The sequence below is a fragment of the Myodes glareolus genome, chromosome 9, assembly GCF_982192425.1.
Source record: "Myodes glareolus chromosome 9, mMyoGla1.1, whole genome shotgun sequence".
NCBI classification, from domain to species: domain Eukaryota; kingdom Metazoa; phylum Chordata; class Mammalia; order Rodentia; family Cricetidae; genus Myodes; species Myodes glareolus.
In genome coordinates this window covers 19912510-19928895 of record NC_142034.1, presented here as the reverse complement: position 1 = coordinate 19928895, position 16386 = coordinate 19912510, and the positions used below count along the sequence as shown (strand labels likewise).

The 16386-nt window shown below is 43.8% G+C and overlaps 1 protein-coding gene across 1 annotated transcript; it reads right to left on the bottom strand.

The window, feature by feature from the left end:
* Positions 1 to 1745: 1745 nt before the first annotated feature.
* Ccdc43 (coiled-coil domain containing 43) lies at positions 1746 to 16151 on the bottom strand. Its single transcript, XM_048445825.3, has 5 exons — positions 15923 to 16151; positions 10695 to 10782; positions 7970 to 8105; positions 6439 to 6497; positions 1746 to 3616 (listed from the first exon to the last, which is right to left on the bottom strand). The coding sequence occupies exons 1-5, from the start codon at positions 16118 to 16120 to the stop codon at positions 3429 to 3431; spliced, it is 669 nt and encodes a 222-aa protein (XP_048301782.1). The 5' UTR covers positions 16121 to 16151; the 3' UTR covers positions 1746 to 3428.
* Positions 16152 to 16386: the final 235 nt, after the last annotated feature.

The following is a 16386-nucleotide window of genomic DNA, read 5'->3' as shown; positions in this document are numbered from 1 at the left end:
TCTCTGTAGACCAGGCTGGCGTTGAACTCACAGCCTGCCTCTGCCTCCCTCAGAGCAGTGATTAAAAAAGCGTGTGCCACCATTGTCTGGCTAAATTACATTTCTTAACAGTAGCAAATTTACTGTTATGAAATAGCAATGAAAATACTTTATGGTCGAGGGTCAGTCAGCATAACATGAGGAACTGCGCTAGAGGGCTGCAGCATTACAAAGGTGAGAACCACTGGTAAAGATGGCTCTTTCCCTCTGGTTTCCTAGCTGTCCTGGAAATTGTCCTTGTCCTAGGCTTGCAGTGAACCTGCTGTTCCTGCCTCTCCAGAACTGGTATTACAGGCATGTACCACTACACCCTATAAATTCTTACATATTTCTAAATTGCAGCTTAAAAAATATTTAAAATTATCACACAAAATCTGCAGTGAAACTGGTAAAGGTGATAGTCTCTAATTCAAAGAAATAAGTTTTTTTAATATTTGTGTGTACATGCACACACATATGACAACAGTGGATGTAGGATCAGAGGACAACTTTGTGTCTGGATGTGGGTCCTGGAGACTGAACTCATCAGAACTGGTAGCACATGCCTTTATCCACTCAACTGACCTAGCCCATGTTTTTATTTTGCTTTGTTTTTCTTTAAAAGATTTACTTATGTGTATGTCTGTGTGTTAGTAAGCACACATAAACACAGAGAATAAAATAAATGTTTTTTAATTAGATGGAGAGATCAAGGAAGACACGACACACAATTTATATGAAGTTATTTGAAAATTACCTTAATTAAGGCAGTGGTGGTGCATGCTTTTAATCCCAGCACACGGGAGGCAGAGGCAAGCAGATCTCTGTGCGTTCAAGACCAGCCTGGTCTACAGAGAGTTTTCCAGGACAGGCTCCAAAGCTACACAGAGAAACCCTGTCTTGAAAAACAAAACCAACAAAACAAAAGAGAAAATTAATCATTCTATCAGTACCTTTCCATTTGAATAAATGGTTACAGAAAAGTTTTGGAGGAATTACTACTATGATTAAAATCCCACTGAGGGCCAGAGAGATGGCTCAACAGTTAAGAGCACCAGCCACTCTTCAGAGGATTTAGTTCCAGGTTTGATTCCCAGCACCCACAGAGTGGCTCACAGCCACTTGTACTTCCAGTCCCAGGGGATCCCTCTTCTGGCCTTCAATAGCACTGCATGTACTCATACACATATGAATAAAAATTTAATGTTTAGCTGGATTGTGGTGGTGCATATCTTTAACACCAGCACTTGGGAAGCAGGTGGATCTCTGTAAGTTTGAGGTCAGCCTGGTCTATAGAGCTAGGACAGTCAAGACTACACAAAGAAACCCTGTCTCAAAACAAAAAACTAGCAAATTGAAATAAATATCCTTAAGGGATGGATATAACCTTGATTCCTTCAGAAGCCAAAATCAAGGTTAGAAGGAAGCCCTAAATAAGGATTACTAAATTAAAACAGGTTCTTTCCCATACTCTTCAGAGCTGTGGCTCATTGCTACCACCACATAAAGGATCAAGACCAGCAGTACCTCATAGGACTTCAAAGCCAATTTACTCAGGCTCCAAAAAACAAGGTAATCCTCTGAGATAATCTTTACTTCACAGGAAACTTGCAAATTTAAGGGAGAAGACGTTTCACTTGCAGAGTGTGTCTACAGAGCTGACCAGACAATGAAGACCATTCCCAAGGAACCAGCCATACACACCTGGCAAAAACAAGGCAGACGACTCTGACTTAAATAAGTTTATTTAAAAAAAGGAAAAGGTGGTTATTTTTGCAGTGTCATGGTTGTAGGATAAAGAGGCAGCTTTATCTCCTTAACCATGTTTTTTTTTTCTTCTGCACAAAGGTAGCTAATGATACAAAAACAAGTCAGAAGACTTTCTCCAAATGCTAGTAACTACTAGGTTTTATAGGCCACATATGGTCTCAAATCATGAATGTCTTTCTTTATTAACCTTTTAAAAATGTAAAAAAACATTTTAGTTTGCCCCATACAAAAAAGGACTGGACCAAACTTGGCCTGTGAGTGGTAGTCTTCTAATCCCTGGTAAAAAAATATCTACTGTATCACATCAGAGAAATTGTTCTGAGGCTTTAGACAGCTGTTGCCCAAAGTAAAGAAGGACCTTGTTTACAGCTGGATGCAGCTGTGGCAGAAGTAGAATTGGAGAGTTTCTGCTCACCCTTGACTCTCCCAGTTTTTCCACTCATAAGTTTGTTAACCACCAACTATATATACTTAAATATCTTGTTGTTAGCAAAATTTCCAGTGTTTCTCTCTAAAGGAGTAATTCCTTCAGTTTCTCTAAACCAGGAATTATTAGGTCTTAATACCCATGTTGCAGGTGTGTACAACCTGTGGCTAGGATAGCTGTAAATTCAGCCTAATACAAAATCATAAACTTACTTTAAAAACATGATTTTTTTTTGCAAGTTTTAAAAAAAGTCATGCCACAACATCAAAAGGCTGGACATGCCTGCAGAATAAATCAAGATTAAAATCAAGAGGGGATTCAAGGGAATTCATGATTTATCTAGCTAACAGTGATAACCTTATACCCCAAACTGACACATCCTTCTTAAAGCCACGGACTATTTGAAAAGTATGTAGCTCTCTAGTTTAAAAGATATTTGATTCTCCCATAGGTTAAGTTTTTCTTCAGTACTGGGGATCAGTCCCAGGGCCTTATATGCGAAGTAGGCACTCAACACAGCTACAGCTTGAGCCCAAGTTGACACATCAAAAAATAAATAAAAAAATTCTTAGATCTATCACACCCCAAATACCCACCTTCCACTTTCCTATTTGATGTCATATACAATCTGGATCTAGATAGGGCTCTTCATTAGTTACTTCAGCCATAAAATACTGCTACTACAAGCCAGGTGTAGCCATCTATGCCCATAATCCTAAAACTGAGAAATTCAAGCTCAAGGTCAGTCTAGACTACAGAATTTAAAATTCAAATTTAAAATTAAAATTAAATTTCAAATAAAAAACCCACTACATTTTGAGGCAAATATTGCCTCAGGAGCAATTTACACTTTTTTTTTTTAAATCTCAGAAGGAATGGTCATGTTTCCTTCAGGATGTTGGCTTTCTGAATCTGGCTAATATACAAAGTGAGGGAAGACCTTTTTTAAAAACAAGCCAGAAGAGCACAGGATTTCAGTACTAAAATAGAAAGGTTACCCTAATTCCAGATCTTTGGTAAAGATACTATAATTGATTGCCCACACTACCAAAACATGGCACATTCTGTAATTACAAGTGATTGTGATTTTCCTTTTGAACATGTAAACACGGGGGAAAGCCTCAGGAAATTTTGGGAAATGCATTAGTCTCAGTCTCTTAAATAGACAGACACACAATCAATTCCTGGGTGGAAGGAACGGAGTGGGCTGAGGTTATCGCTTGCGTTCCCCTCTCTGTGTCCTTTTCTTTTCCTTCTCCTTGCGCTCCTGCTTGGCTAGCTTGTCCTTCTCCCGCTGCAGCTTGTCCTGTTCCTTCTTCCTTTGGGACTCATCCCGAAGCGAGTCTCGTTCCAATTTCCGAGCATTGAGAACATCTTCCACATTGGTGTTTCTGAACAGAACTACCAGTGAGTTAAGGGATTAAGGTACACATTCCACAAGCAACAATCCTGCAGGTTCTCAGTCTGGATGTCCCTTCTCTACACACCGAGTCCTAAATGCACTCAGGGCATTCCTAGTACAAAAAAAAAAAAAAAGGATCTTTGATTTGGGTTCAGTGATCATAAGCACTTGCTCTAGCAGAGGTTCAGTCCCAGACAGTGGCTCATTCCCATACACAACTCCAGTTCCAGGGGATTTAGTGCCCTCTTCTGGCCTCTGTGGGCACTAGACATGAGGTGTGTGTGCAGGCAAACACTCATATGTTAGGGGGAAAAAAAGAATCCTTGGTTTGATGGGAACTTCTAAAGGATTAAAAAAGATCTCATTTGGGCTGGGTCGTGGTAGCACATGCCTTTAATCCCAGCACTCAGGAGGCAGAGGCAGGTGGATTCTTTGGTCTACAAAATGAGTTCCATGGGGGCTGGAAATATGACTCAGTGGTTAAGAGCACTGACTGCTCTTCCAGAGGACCTGGGTTCAATTCTCAGCAACCACATGGTGGCTCACAACTGTCTATAATTCCAGTTCCAGGGAACCTGACACCCATGGCAAAATACCAATACACATAAAACTGAGTTTCAGGATAGTCAGAGCTGTTTCACAGAGAAACCCTGTCTCAAAAAACCAAACCAAAACAAAACAACAACAACAAAATCTCATTTGGACAACTAAACCTGAACTTTGAAATATTTTATAAAAATGTACTTCATTAACAAAGGGTCTATAAAATACAAATAAAGTTTATACTTACAAATAACGTCAATTCATTTAAAATAAAATTTCACTCCAAGCTAAGTCCAAACAGTATTCCAGAATACTGTTTGGCTGCTGAGCCCAGGGTAAGTCAATAAAGAGAGTATCACTGGCTGGAAAATGCTTACGCATGTGGCACTATTAAAATGCTTTCAAGTAATTAAGGTTTATTCTTACTGAATTTTGTTAATTTGACCTTTTCTAGATTAGCATTTAAGAGAAAAACATGTTATATTTTCAACACTGAACTTATGAGACATGACAAAAGTGAGAAAACAGCCAAAAATTTTATTCCTTACTTCTTTTAACTTTAAAAACAAAGTATCAAGAACTGGAGAGATGGCTCAGCAGTTAAGAGCACTGGTTGCTCTTCCAGAGGACTGGGGTTCCATTCCCAGAATCCACAAGTGGTTCACAACCATCTGTAACTCCAGTTCTAGGAAATCTGATGCACTCTTTTGGCCTCTGGGGGCAACAAGCACACACATGGATGGTACACATACATACATGCAGGCACTAGAAAGATAAAACATTCCAGGCAATCTCCTTTATACTCTTGAAACATGACTTTTTTCTAGATTAGGCTACAAAAGTCTCAGCGACAAAGCACTTATCTAAGCATACCCAGGGCCTTGGGGTCAAACCCTCACACCAAAACTGAACCCCTGAGACAATATCTGATAGCTCATTATAAGTCCTCACCTGGGAGGTGAATTTCTAAATTTACCTTCTTAGGAACATCTCAGAGTGACCTGCTAGTGAAGACCTTCCTCAACACGCATTTCAATACTGATCATATTTTGAGCTTCAAATATTTAGAATCTTATGTTCTCCTTCCAATGACGAGGTCTTTGAAAGTAAAGATAAAATTTAAACATTTTAATTTCCCCTCCCTAGTCCTGGGCAACAGAGCTCTGTGACGTGGGAGTCCCCTCTGTATGCTGTGATTACCATTAATGAATAAAGAAGCTGCTTTGCACCTATAGCAGGGCAGAACTTAGGTAGGCAGGAAAAACTAAACTGAACGCTGGGAGACAGACGGGTGGAGTCAGAGAGAAGCCATGGAGCCTCTGGAGATAGATGCTGGGAACTTTACCCGGTAAGCCACAGACATGCTGCAATATACAGATTAATAAAAATGGGTTAAATTAATATGTAAGAGCTAGTCAATAAGAAGCTAGAGCTAATGGGCCAAGCAGTGATTTAATTAATGCAGTTTCTGTGTGATTATTTCAGGTCTAAGCTAGCTGGGCGGCTGGGAACCAACAAGCAGCCCCTCCTATAATAGCTCTGGGGAATTTAGCTTTTTATTTTTCTCTTGGAAATCCTTCTAGCTAGGTGTGGTGGCTCATGCCCTACAAGAGAAAAAGGCAATTCAAGAACAGCCTCTGATAGAGCCAGTTTGAGTTTAGCATGGGCTAAAAGAAACTCTTGTCTCAAAAAAACAAAAACCAAGCCAAGTGAGATCCAGTGTGGTGGCCCACGACTTAATCCCAGTACTTGGGGAGGCAGAGACGGGAAATCTCTGACAGGTCATGGCCAGGCTGGTCTACAAAGCGAGTTCCAGACCATCCAAGACAACACAGAAAGACTCTGTCTCAAAAACCAAAACTAAAACGCAGCAACAAGCCAGGTGTGGTGGTGCATTCCTTGAAGCATAGCACTCGAGAGTTCCAGGCCAGTCAGGACTACATAGTATGACCCCATCTCACAAACAAACAGAACATCCTGCCACCCCCTTTGGTGGGTGTGACACATGCTTTTAATGACATACTTGGAGGTGGAACCAGAGACTAGGAATTCAAAGTCATCCTAGCAAGCTGGAGACTAGCACCTAGCATGTGTTAACTTGTTTTCTGTGTTACAGTGTATGTAAGTTGACTACCAGGGCTGGGCATGGGGGTCCCAATACTGGCAAGACATGAAATCCCTGGAGATAAGAGGGAACCTACAGCAGTGACAGTAAAATGACAACTGCTCTCCAGAAGGACCTTGGAGAACAACAAGGAATGAACAAAGAAAAGGATACATTTGTCAGAACCGATGTTTGCTGTCAAAGTACCCGGATCATCTTTCTCATCTGCTTCGGTGAGTGACGTTAAGGAAAACCAGATTGAAAAAAAGGTCTCACACATCCCAAATTGAGTTTGAAAACCAGCCAACAGACATGGGTAAGAGAAACAAGCAGAATGCAGTGAGGATGGGGGTCATAGGAGTGAAGGTAAACCCCAGACAGCCATTTCTAAAAACCCTAACTTGGGGTGGGGGGGAAGATGTCTCAAGCTTCTACAAGACCCACTCCTAGAGGCTAAAAGGAAAGGTCAGGTGATCTGGAAGACCCTACATTAACATTACCCATAAGCAGGGGTGAGACAGACTGAGACAGCACAGTTCCAACATTCGGGAGGTGGAGGCACCAAGATTAGGAGTTCAGTGCCACCTGGGCAGCATGAGAACAGGCATGCACACATGTGTACAAACACTGCAACTCTCGGAGCCTCTAGGAACTTTCAAGAAGTCCACAGCCATGGACTCTTATCTTGAGCCTACTTTAGATCAGAAACTCAGGAAACAACCAGAAATCTGTGTTTTAACCTCAGGAGAGAGATCTCGTATTTCGAAAGCCTTTTTTGGAAGGCAGGTGTGAATGATGCACACCTCGGAAGCTCAGTGGCAGAAGGTGGAGTTAGGTGGATCTTTCTGAGTTTGAGGCTAGCCTGATCTACACAATGAGACTCTATGTCCAAAAAAGGTTATTTTTGGAAAAAAGGAAGTGTGGTGCTGTGCACAAAAGTATCCGTGATGGGTCATCTTGGCTGTCAGATGACAGGAGTTGGGGTCATCGCAGACACAAACCTCTGGGATGTCTGTGACGCAGAAGACAACCATTCCCTGGGCTGCAGTCCCAGACTGGATAAAAGGAAAGACTGGTTCACAGCAACACTGATTTCTCTCTGCCTCTCCTGACTGTGGCTGCAAGGTGACCAGGTGCCGCCTGCTCCTGCCACCATAGCTTCCCCGCCGCCATGCCTTCCCCGCCATGATGGAAGGCATCAGTTCAAACTGTAAGCCAAAATAGCCATCGCCTCATTTCTTCTTTGTATTTGGTGACAGCAGTAAGAAAAGTAACCAATGCAGTGTCACCAGGTGCAAGGAACCACAGCAGCTTCTTACTCTAGGAATAATAGCGACAGTCCATTAAAGGCATTATTTGTCTTACACTGAACTTTTCTTGAGTATATCAATTATGCATTGAAAATATAAGTCCCACGTCAATTATTTTAACATCATTTTGTTGTTGGGGTTTTGTTTTGTCTTTTGACACAGGGTTTCTTTGCATAGCCTTGGCTGTCCTAGAACTTATTCTGTACACCAGGTTGGCCTTGAACTCACAGAGAGCTGCCATTGCCCAGCCCAACAACAAAGGCTCAGGATTACTGCCGTTTGAAAGTGAAAACTAAGCTAGAGATGGGGGTTGGAACTTCTTAGGGGTGACACAGACTGTTCGACATTCTTAGCATGAGCATCGGAAAATGGTGCTGAGTCTTCAAAAAGGATATTCCTCTTCGTCTGTCACATCAGCATACTGGGCCAGCAGGGCAGCTTTCCTCTGCTTTTCCTCTTCTGAAACCATCCTGGGCTTCACCACGATCTGTGCTTGCTTCTCAATCAAGGTGGCAATGGCCTGAACCTCATCTGCAAGGCAGAGGGAGACACGAAAGAAGCATATGGGTGAAGACAAGTCCCCAAATCACTAACCACTCCCCCCAGTCGGTGCTGGTCTCTGAGGACGCAAAGTCATCCAGAGACAAGGCAAAGCTATCCAGGCTTCAGGGCTTCTCAAGCATGATTTGGATTACGTTTACTTACTGGGGTTGCGTGTGCACTGAGGTCTAGAGAACGACTGTGGGGAGCCAGTTCTCTCTTTTCCGGGACCCCAGGCTTGTGTACTAGGCACCTTTTACTTATTGACCCATCTCACCTGCCTAGAGGAACTTTTTTAAGAACATCAATGCCTGGGCTAGAGATGGCTCAGTGCTGAAGAGTGCAGAGGACCTGAGTGCAGTTCCCAGCACCCAAATAAGATGTCTTATAGGCACCTGTAGCTGCAGCCTGAGGAGATCCAATGCCTCTGTGGGCCCCTCCACTCACACGCGCACACCCACACATATACACAGTAAAATAGAAGAAACTGATCTTAAAAAAACAGCTTCCAATTCCGTGCCTTTTAAAAAATATTACTTATTTTATGTGCATTGATGGTTTACCTGCATGTATGTCTGTGTGAGGATGTCGGATTCCCTCAAACTGGAGTTAACAGACAGTTGTGAGCTGCCATGTGGGTGCTGGAAATTGAACCCGGCTCCTCTAGAAGAGCAGCCAGTGCTCTTAACCACTGAGCCATCTCCCCAGCCCTTAATACCATGCCTTTAATTACAACAAAACAAACCAAAGGCAAAACAAAACACAAATACCTGGGGCCCAAACCAAGTAAATCATGTGATCCTATTGTATATTCAAGACTGTACACTGTAAATGTGTACAATTTTTTTTCCCCCCTAAGACAGGGTTTCTCTGTGTAGCTTTGGATGTCCTAGAACTCACTCTGAAGACCAGGTTGGCCTTGAACTCACAGAGATCAATCTGCCTTAACAGTGTATAATTTAGATTAGATTCTACTCAAGTTTAGCTTCTATACTTTGAGTTCTCTGTAGCTAATTTATCATCCTAATGAACATATAAGCCCATTTCTCTCTCTCTCTCTCTCTCTCTCTCTCGTTTTTTTAATATTTATTTATTATGTATACAATATTCTGTCTGTGTGTATGCCTACAGGCCAGAAGAGGACACCAGACCCCATTACAGATGGTTGTGAGCCACCATGTGGTTGCTGGGAATTGAACTCAGGACCTTTGGAGGAGCAGACAATGCTCTTAACCTCTGAACCATCTCTCCAGCCCTTTTTTTGGTTTTTTTAGAGACAGGGCTTCTCTGTAGCTTTGGAGCCTGTCCTGGAACTAGCTCTTCTAGACCAGGTTGGCCTCGAACTCACAGAGATCCGCCTGCCTCTGCCTCCCGAGTGCTGGGATTAAAGTTGTGCACCACAACCGCCCGGCTCCTCTTTCATTTTCAAGGGTGAAGGATTCAGTCAAATGAAGCAGAGCCTCAACCATAAATTATGCTATGTAATGAGAATATGAAAAAAGTGGATGAGCCAGTGCCATGGCTCAGCGGGTGAAGGCTCTGGCTTTTAGGACTATTGTCAGCTTGAGTTTGGAAGACTATAGCTGACCCTGTCTGTGTGATACAAATCTACTAGGGGCATAGGATGGGAGGAAAATAAAGACCAGAAAGATTCAGGGATTGTGATGCATACCTGTAGCATGTAGGAGGCGGAGGCAAAAGAGTTAGCAATTCAAGGCAAGCAGGGGCTACATGAAGAGTTCCAGGCGAACTGGTGCACACCTTTAATCTCAGTACTTGGGGCAGAGGCAAGTGGATTTCTGAGCTCAAGGCCAGCCTGGTCTAGAGTGAGTTCCAGGATAGCCAAGGTTACATACACAGATAAACCTTGTCTCAAAAAAAAAAAAAAAGAAAAAAAAAAGTTCCAGGCAAGCATGGGCTATACATTGAGACTTTGCTTCAAAAACACAAGGAAAGAAACACACACCTACACCACAATGAAGATGACTGTGGTCAGGGTGGATTGGAAAGACACAAATGGAAATCCATGGTTAGTAAAACCTTAAAGTGAGCCTCTGAGTGTTTGCTAATTATCTTCGGAAGAGTGAGTTCTCAAAGAAAATGAAACTCAGGGCTGGAGAGATGGTTCAGAGGTTAAGAGCACTGATTGTTCTTCCAGGGGTCCTGAGTTCAATTCCCAGCAACCACATGGTGGCTCACAACCACCTGCAATAAGATCTGGTGCCAATTTCTGGCCTTGCAGGGACGCATGCAGGCAGAACATTGTATATATAATAAATAAATAAATCTTAAAAAAAAAAGAAAGAAAATGAAACTCTTGTTCCTTAACAACTATATAGGAATAGGCCCTGGGAATTGGACCCAAAACAGTAACTGAGACTAGCAAGATGGCTTGGTGAGGAGAGGCCATCCTCATGGTCTGAATTTGATCCTTACAACCCACAAGATGGAAAGACAGATCCAAATCCTGAAAGTTGTCCTGACCCTCATACACCCCAGGAACACACACACACACACACACTACCCACCACAGGATACAGAGAAATATAAATATTTTTCAAAAACAAAGGCCAATGCTACCTTCTTTTTTCACTTTGGTGATGACATTTTGCGTTTCTGACCAGCGTTCTACAATTTCCTTACATATATCAAGGAGGGACTCTTCTTCCTAGTGGGAAAAGCACACCAGTTAATTTCCTGAAAAGGCTTCAAAACCAACAGCAAGCCAAGAACACTGCTCTCCCCACTGGGCACGAGGAGAAACCCTGGGACGACTTAGGCCCCAGAAGAGTGCTCATCGGAGTAATTTTTGGGGGATTTTTGTTGTTGCTGTTTTTGGTTTTTTGTTTGTTTGTTTGGAGACAGGGTTTCTCTGTAGCTTTGGAGCCTGTCCTGGAACAGGCTCTTGTAGACCAGGTTGGCCTCAAATTCACAGAGATCCGCCTGCCTCTGCCTCCCTGGGATTAAAGGCGTGTGCCTGACTCATCCAAGTAATTTTAAGTGTCCCAGAATTGACACCCTCTGGGTCTGGAGTGTGCACTCTGCCTGCTGCTAACCTAGGGTAGCCCTCCTCGGTCTTCTTTTTTTTGTTGTTTTTTTTTTTTGTTTTGTTTTCCAGGACAAGTTTTACTGTGCACTTGGAGCCTGATCTGGAACTCGCTCTGCAGACGAGCTGGCCTTGAACTCACAGAGATCCTCCTGCCTCTGCCTCTGAGTGCTGGGATTAAAGAGTGCACCACCACCACCCGGTCCTCATTCTTCATTATTAAAGAAGAAAATGTTTCGTTTTTTAAATTGATAATTGTTTATATTGTCTATTCTTGGGAAACAATATATTACCATTAGTTTTTTGTTTTTAGTGTGTGTGTTTATGGCGTGTGTGGTATATAGCACAGTGTGTATGTGCTCTGACTCCTATGGAGTCCGAGGTCCATTGCGGGAGATGGTTCCCTCCTTCCACCACATGGGTCTCAGGAATCAAGCTTGGCGGAAAGTACCTTTGCCTGTTGACCCAAACCACAGGCCTGATATGTACATACTGAGGAATGGTTAAATCAATCTAACCAATAATTTCTCTAATTCACTACTTACCAGTTTTTTGTAGGGAATCACTTAATATCTAGTCTTTGAAACACACAATATATTATTACATTGTTATGCATGATAGCTTCCATTCCATGCTACAGATTGCTAAAGTGCATCTCCTTTGCCTAAATCTTTATTTTGTCTCATTGGTTCTGTATTTTTTAAGTTTTTGTAGCCCAGGCTAGCCTCCAACTTGTTAAGTAGCTGAGGTTAGCCGGGTGGTGGTGGCACGTGCCTTTAATCCTAGCACTCAGGAGGCGGAGGCAGGTGAATCTCTGTGAGTTCGAGACCAACCTGGTCTACAAGAGCTAGTTCCAGGACAGGCTCCAGAGCTACAGAGAAACCCTGTCTTGGAAAAAAAAAGTAGCTGAGGTTAGCCATGAAGTCTTGATTCTCTTACCACCATCTTTCCAAGTGCTGGGATCAAAGGCAAGCATCATCACACCCACGTGTTTTGTTAGTGTTTAGACAGGGTCACACTCTGTAGTGCAGGCTGGCCTTAATCTTCAGCAATCCTCCTCCTGTTACCTCCCAAGTGCTGAGGTTACTAACACACACTTGTCGTCAGGACACCAAAGATTTCAGCTCCCATAAACACGACATCCTGATGATCTTACCTGAAGCTGCAGCTTCTCCCTCCACACCTGACCATTTACAGCATACCCCCACCCTCCACCCCCCTTCAGACCTAGATCCCACCAGGCCTGCGACCTTGTTTATGCTGTGGGATGATTGGATTACATCAGTCTTAGTTCATCACCTATCATCACAGCAACTTAGTGGCAAAGGCTCTCCTTTCTCTTTCTAGACCAGTACTCCCACAATGGCAGCGGTTTTTATTTTATTCCCCCAAGCACTTCAAGCAGTGTCAGGGAGAAAGTAATTCCATGGATTTAAAAAAAATACATATATGATATGTGAGTCAATCATTCAACACCAGTAGCACATGTGAGGAAAATGCAGGAAGGGGGGAGGAGTTTCTATTTACTCCTGATTGTATACTATCTTGATCTTACCTCAAGTTCTTGCTAACAAATGTCCTAATCCCTAACAGCGAATCCATTTTGTTTCTCCAAGAATGAGATTTCTGCAAAAGACAAGGGCCTCTGGCATTACAAGCAGTCAAACAGAACCAGGCATGTAAAATACTCTCTGCAGAAGCCATATTCTCTGTAGGATGCTCTCAGTTGCTTCATGCCAGGACTCTTGCCCCGCTACAATTCCTGGCACTCGACCAGAGACAGTTTATATACAGGTGGGCTTTCAGAAAACGGTGAGAAAATTACACATGAGATGTGAATTTGGCAGGGGGGGAAATCACGGTTAAAGTGATTTTTGTCTTCTGCAGTTTATACAGAGGAAGCTAAGAACCAAATAATTGTCTTGATAATGCTGCCTCTTCTAACAAGAGTCTAGAACAATCACTTGCTTCTCCTTAGCAACAGACACAGACTCCATCACCATCACCATGGAAAATACTAAGTATCAAACTCACTTATTCCTGGAGTCCTTACAAACCTCACAGTTGGAAATAACACCCCAAAGTCCTTGCCTCTTATTCTTCCTTCTTACAATCTGCAATTCAGGGTCGAAGGAAAGAACTTACTGTGCTGCATTCCCACTGAACCTCCAAGCTGCCTCCCAAGCTGCGTTAGCTCTTTTCCATTTATAGACCAAGGTTTCTTGCCAGTGGGAGCAGGGACAGCTGCAGTGTTTTATTTCCAGCATGTTCTCATCAATGGACTGGACTTCAGGGTGTGTCTCCAGCATGTGCCCCTTATCCAAAGATTACTTTTCAGGATGAAAATCAAAACTCTGCCTTCTATCTGTCTATATAAAGGATGGACATGCATATTTATATCTATGCTCACAACACCCTCTGATTCTTAGTAGTTCTTGAATATTGACTTTTTTTAAAAATATTTATTTTTATTATGTATACAACATTCTGTCTGTGTATATGCCTGCAGGCCAGAAGAGGGTACCAGGCCTCATTACAGATGGTTGTGAGCCACCATGTGGTTGCTGGGAATTGAACTCAGGACCTTTGGAAGAGCAGGCGATGCTCTTAACCACTGAGCCATCTCTCTAGCCCCTTGAATATTGACTTTAAGGAAAACAGATGAACCCATTCTCCAAACCTGCTCATTGTGATAGACACCACAAAGCAAAGGCTCTGATGAGCTGGAGACTCCCATAGTAACAGTTAAGTTTTCAAGAGCTCCCCTAAACCTTGTGTGAGGGCAACAATTTCTGTGGGACTTAGTGAAGACACAGCAAATTTTACTTTAGAGCTGATAGTATTTATTCATTTATTAGATTTTTATTTATTTTGTTTTATATACTATAGATATTTTGCCTGCATGTATATCTGTGTACCTCATGCGTGCCTGTTACCCAGAGAGGTCAGAAGAGGGCATCTGGTTCCCTGAAACTAGAATTACAGATGATTGTGAGCCACCCTGTGGGTGCTGGGAATGGGACTCGGGTCCTTTGTAAGAGTGTCAAGTGCTCTTACCCACTGAGCCATCTCTCCAGCCCCTGAGGCAATTATATTAAAAGAAAACACTGCAGGACAGTCACAGACAACACAGGTAGGGGATCTAATCTATGCATCCAATCTAATTAGTTGTCCCTGTTGGGATGAACTCTACACAAATGATCAGATTAGAAAAGTGGGCATCTTGCCCACTTGATACATAAACACGGCTTTGAAGGACAAATTTCTACATGAGTGAGTCTGCCTGTTTTGCTTTCCGGGGGTCTCATTTTGTTGTTGTTTTTTCTTTTCTTTTCTTTTTCTTTTCTTTTCTTTCTTTTTTTTTTTTTTTTGGAGACAGCATTTCTCTAACTTTGGAGCCTGTCCTGGAACTCGCTCTGTAGACCAGGTTGGTCTCGAACTCACAGGCCTGCCTCTGCCTCCCAAGTGCTGGGATTAAAGTCGTACATCACCACTGCCTGTGAAAGACTTTGGGGCACCTTAGCACTACTGCACCCCCCTTCCTGGGAACCAGGACCCAGGTAACCAACCACGAGTGCACTGGAGTTCTGAGTACTTTCCCTCCCCATTGTAATCTTTCTTCTATAGACCCGGACCCCGGAACTGGGGTGAGACGACCTGCAGGTGTTCCTGCTTGTAACCGCCATAGCACTGATCAATTAGAGTTAGCTGACCGTTGGATGAACTAGTCAAAATGGTTGACAAATGATTTCTGGACTTTTCCTTTGATTCTGTACTACCCCCTCCCTGATTCTGTGACTTTTTTTTTCTTTAAAAGAACTTGTAATAGACAAAGCAGGGATCCTTCTCCTCTCGAGGCTGAGGGACCTCTGCCGTGGCAGAATAAAAATTTCTCTTGCTATTGCATTAACCGTGCTGAGAGTGTCTCTTGGGGCAACCTCCTCCTTGGTGGGGCTTTAGGGCCAACACCCAGATAGGGTCTTATTTTGTAAACCCAAAGTTGGCCTCCAACTTGCTGTCCTCCCCAGCGCTGGGATAACAGGCATGCATCCCAAGCACCGTGGCATGAATCTGCTTTTGGATTTTTGAGACAGTGTTTCTCTGTGCTCTGGCTGTCCTGAACTCAATATATAGATCACAAAGATTGCCTGCCTCTGCCTCCTGAGAGCTGAGATTAAAAGCGTGCACCACCACGCCCAGTTCATGAATCTGCTTCTAAGAAGCTAAGTGCTTTATCTGCTTTTCCTGCCTGTCTCATCAAACTGCCTCACCCAACACCCATCAGTAATTACTGAATTTCCAAATACTGCTTATCATGAAAAGATCTTCACTACCAGCTTACCTCTTGAAGACTCATCTCTGAAACCGGAGCCAAGAGGGAACTTCCTACTGGCTTTTGTCACAGGACAGGCCTAATACTACCCCCTAATGGGCAGACATCTCAAGAGCAAACTGCAAACTGACGGGAATGGAACTGTTTGACGTTTATGCTCAAACTAACACTCACACATCTCAGTGGCTTCAGAACACTATCCAGCACACCCAAAGGCACCCCAGGGAGCCTTGCTGCCAGGAAAACGGGAATCCCATTCCTCTCCATGCACCTGCAACCTTCAGGCATCCCCAAATCTGGCTGGGGAGCAGCAACCCACTTCCCCCGATAAACCCACTAAGCCTTCGTGACAGCAACGGGAGAACAGAGCTGTGAAGTATGCCATGTCTCGGTGAGGTTGATGGAATGTGCCCGGACTACTCTACTCACCAGGAAAGCAGAGAGGATACCTTGCAGGGCGTCCAGCTTCTCTTCCTCCTCCTCCTCCTTCAGGACACCAAGGATGTAAGCGCCATAAACGGCTCGGTCCACTCCCAGCGCCTCCAACCGTCCGTCCAACCAGGAGCCAAAACCCCCGCCATCGCCCTCACCGAGGACTGCCGGGGCCACTCCGCTGGGCGCCGCCATGCTGGGGATAGGGTCCTAGAGGACCCGGAGGTGCCTACCGCAGTGCCTGACGGGTCGCGCCACTGGCCCCAGCGCGCATGCCTGGAGAGGGAGCCTCCACCTCCCAGCGCGCCCGGCGCGGAGAGCGATCCGGGAGGGCGCGCGCCGGCTGCCGAGGTCTCGTGGTGACTCTGCGGTCGCAGGGTCCCCCGGACCGCCGGCAGGTGAGTTTTTACGGACTGGTTAGAGTTGACAACGATCAGATCCGGTGTCATGGTCAGCCGCGC

Excerpts from the sequence above, each read along its gene's own strand:
- Ccdc43 (XM_048445825.3), bottom strand. The coding sequence starts at position 16,120 with ATGGCGGCGCCCAGCGGAGTGGCCCCGGCAGTCCTCGGTGAGGGCGAT. Across the intron at positions 10,783-15,922 it reads GTATCCTCTCTGCTTTCCTG|GAAGAAGAGTCCCTCCTTGA; the intron begins GTGAGTAGAGTA and ends TTTTCCCACTAG. Across the intron at positions 3,617-6,438 it reads AAACATCGGTTCTGACAAAT|TTCTGTTCAGAAACACCAAT; the intron begins GTATCCTTTTCT and ends ACTCACTGGTAG.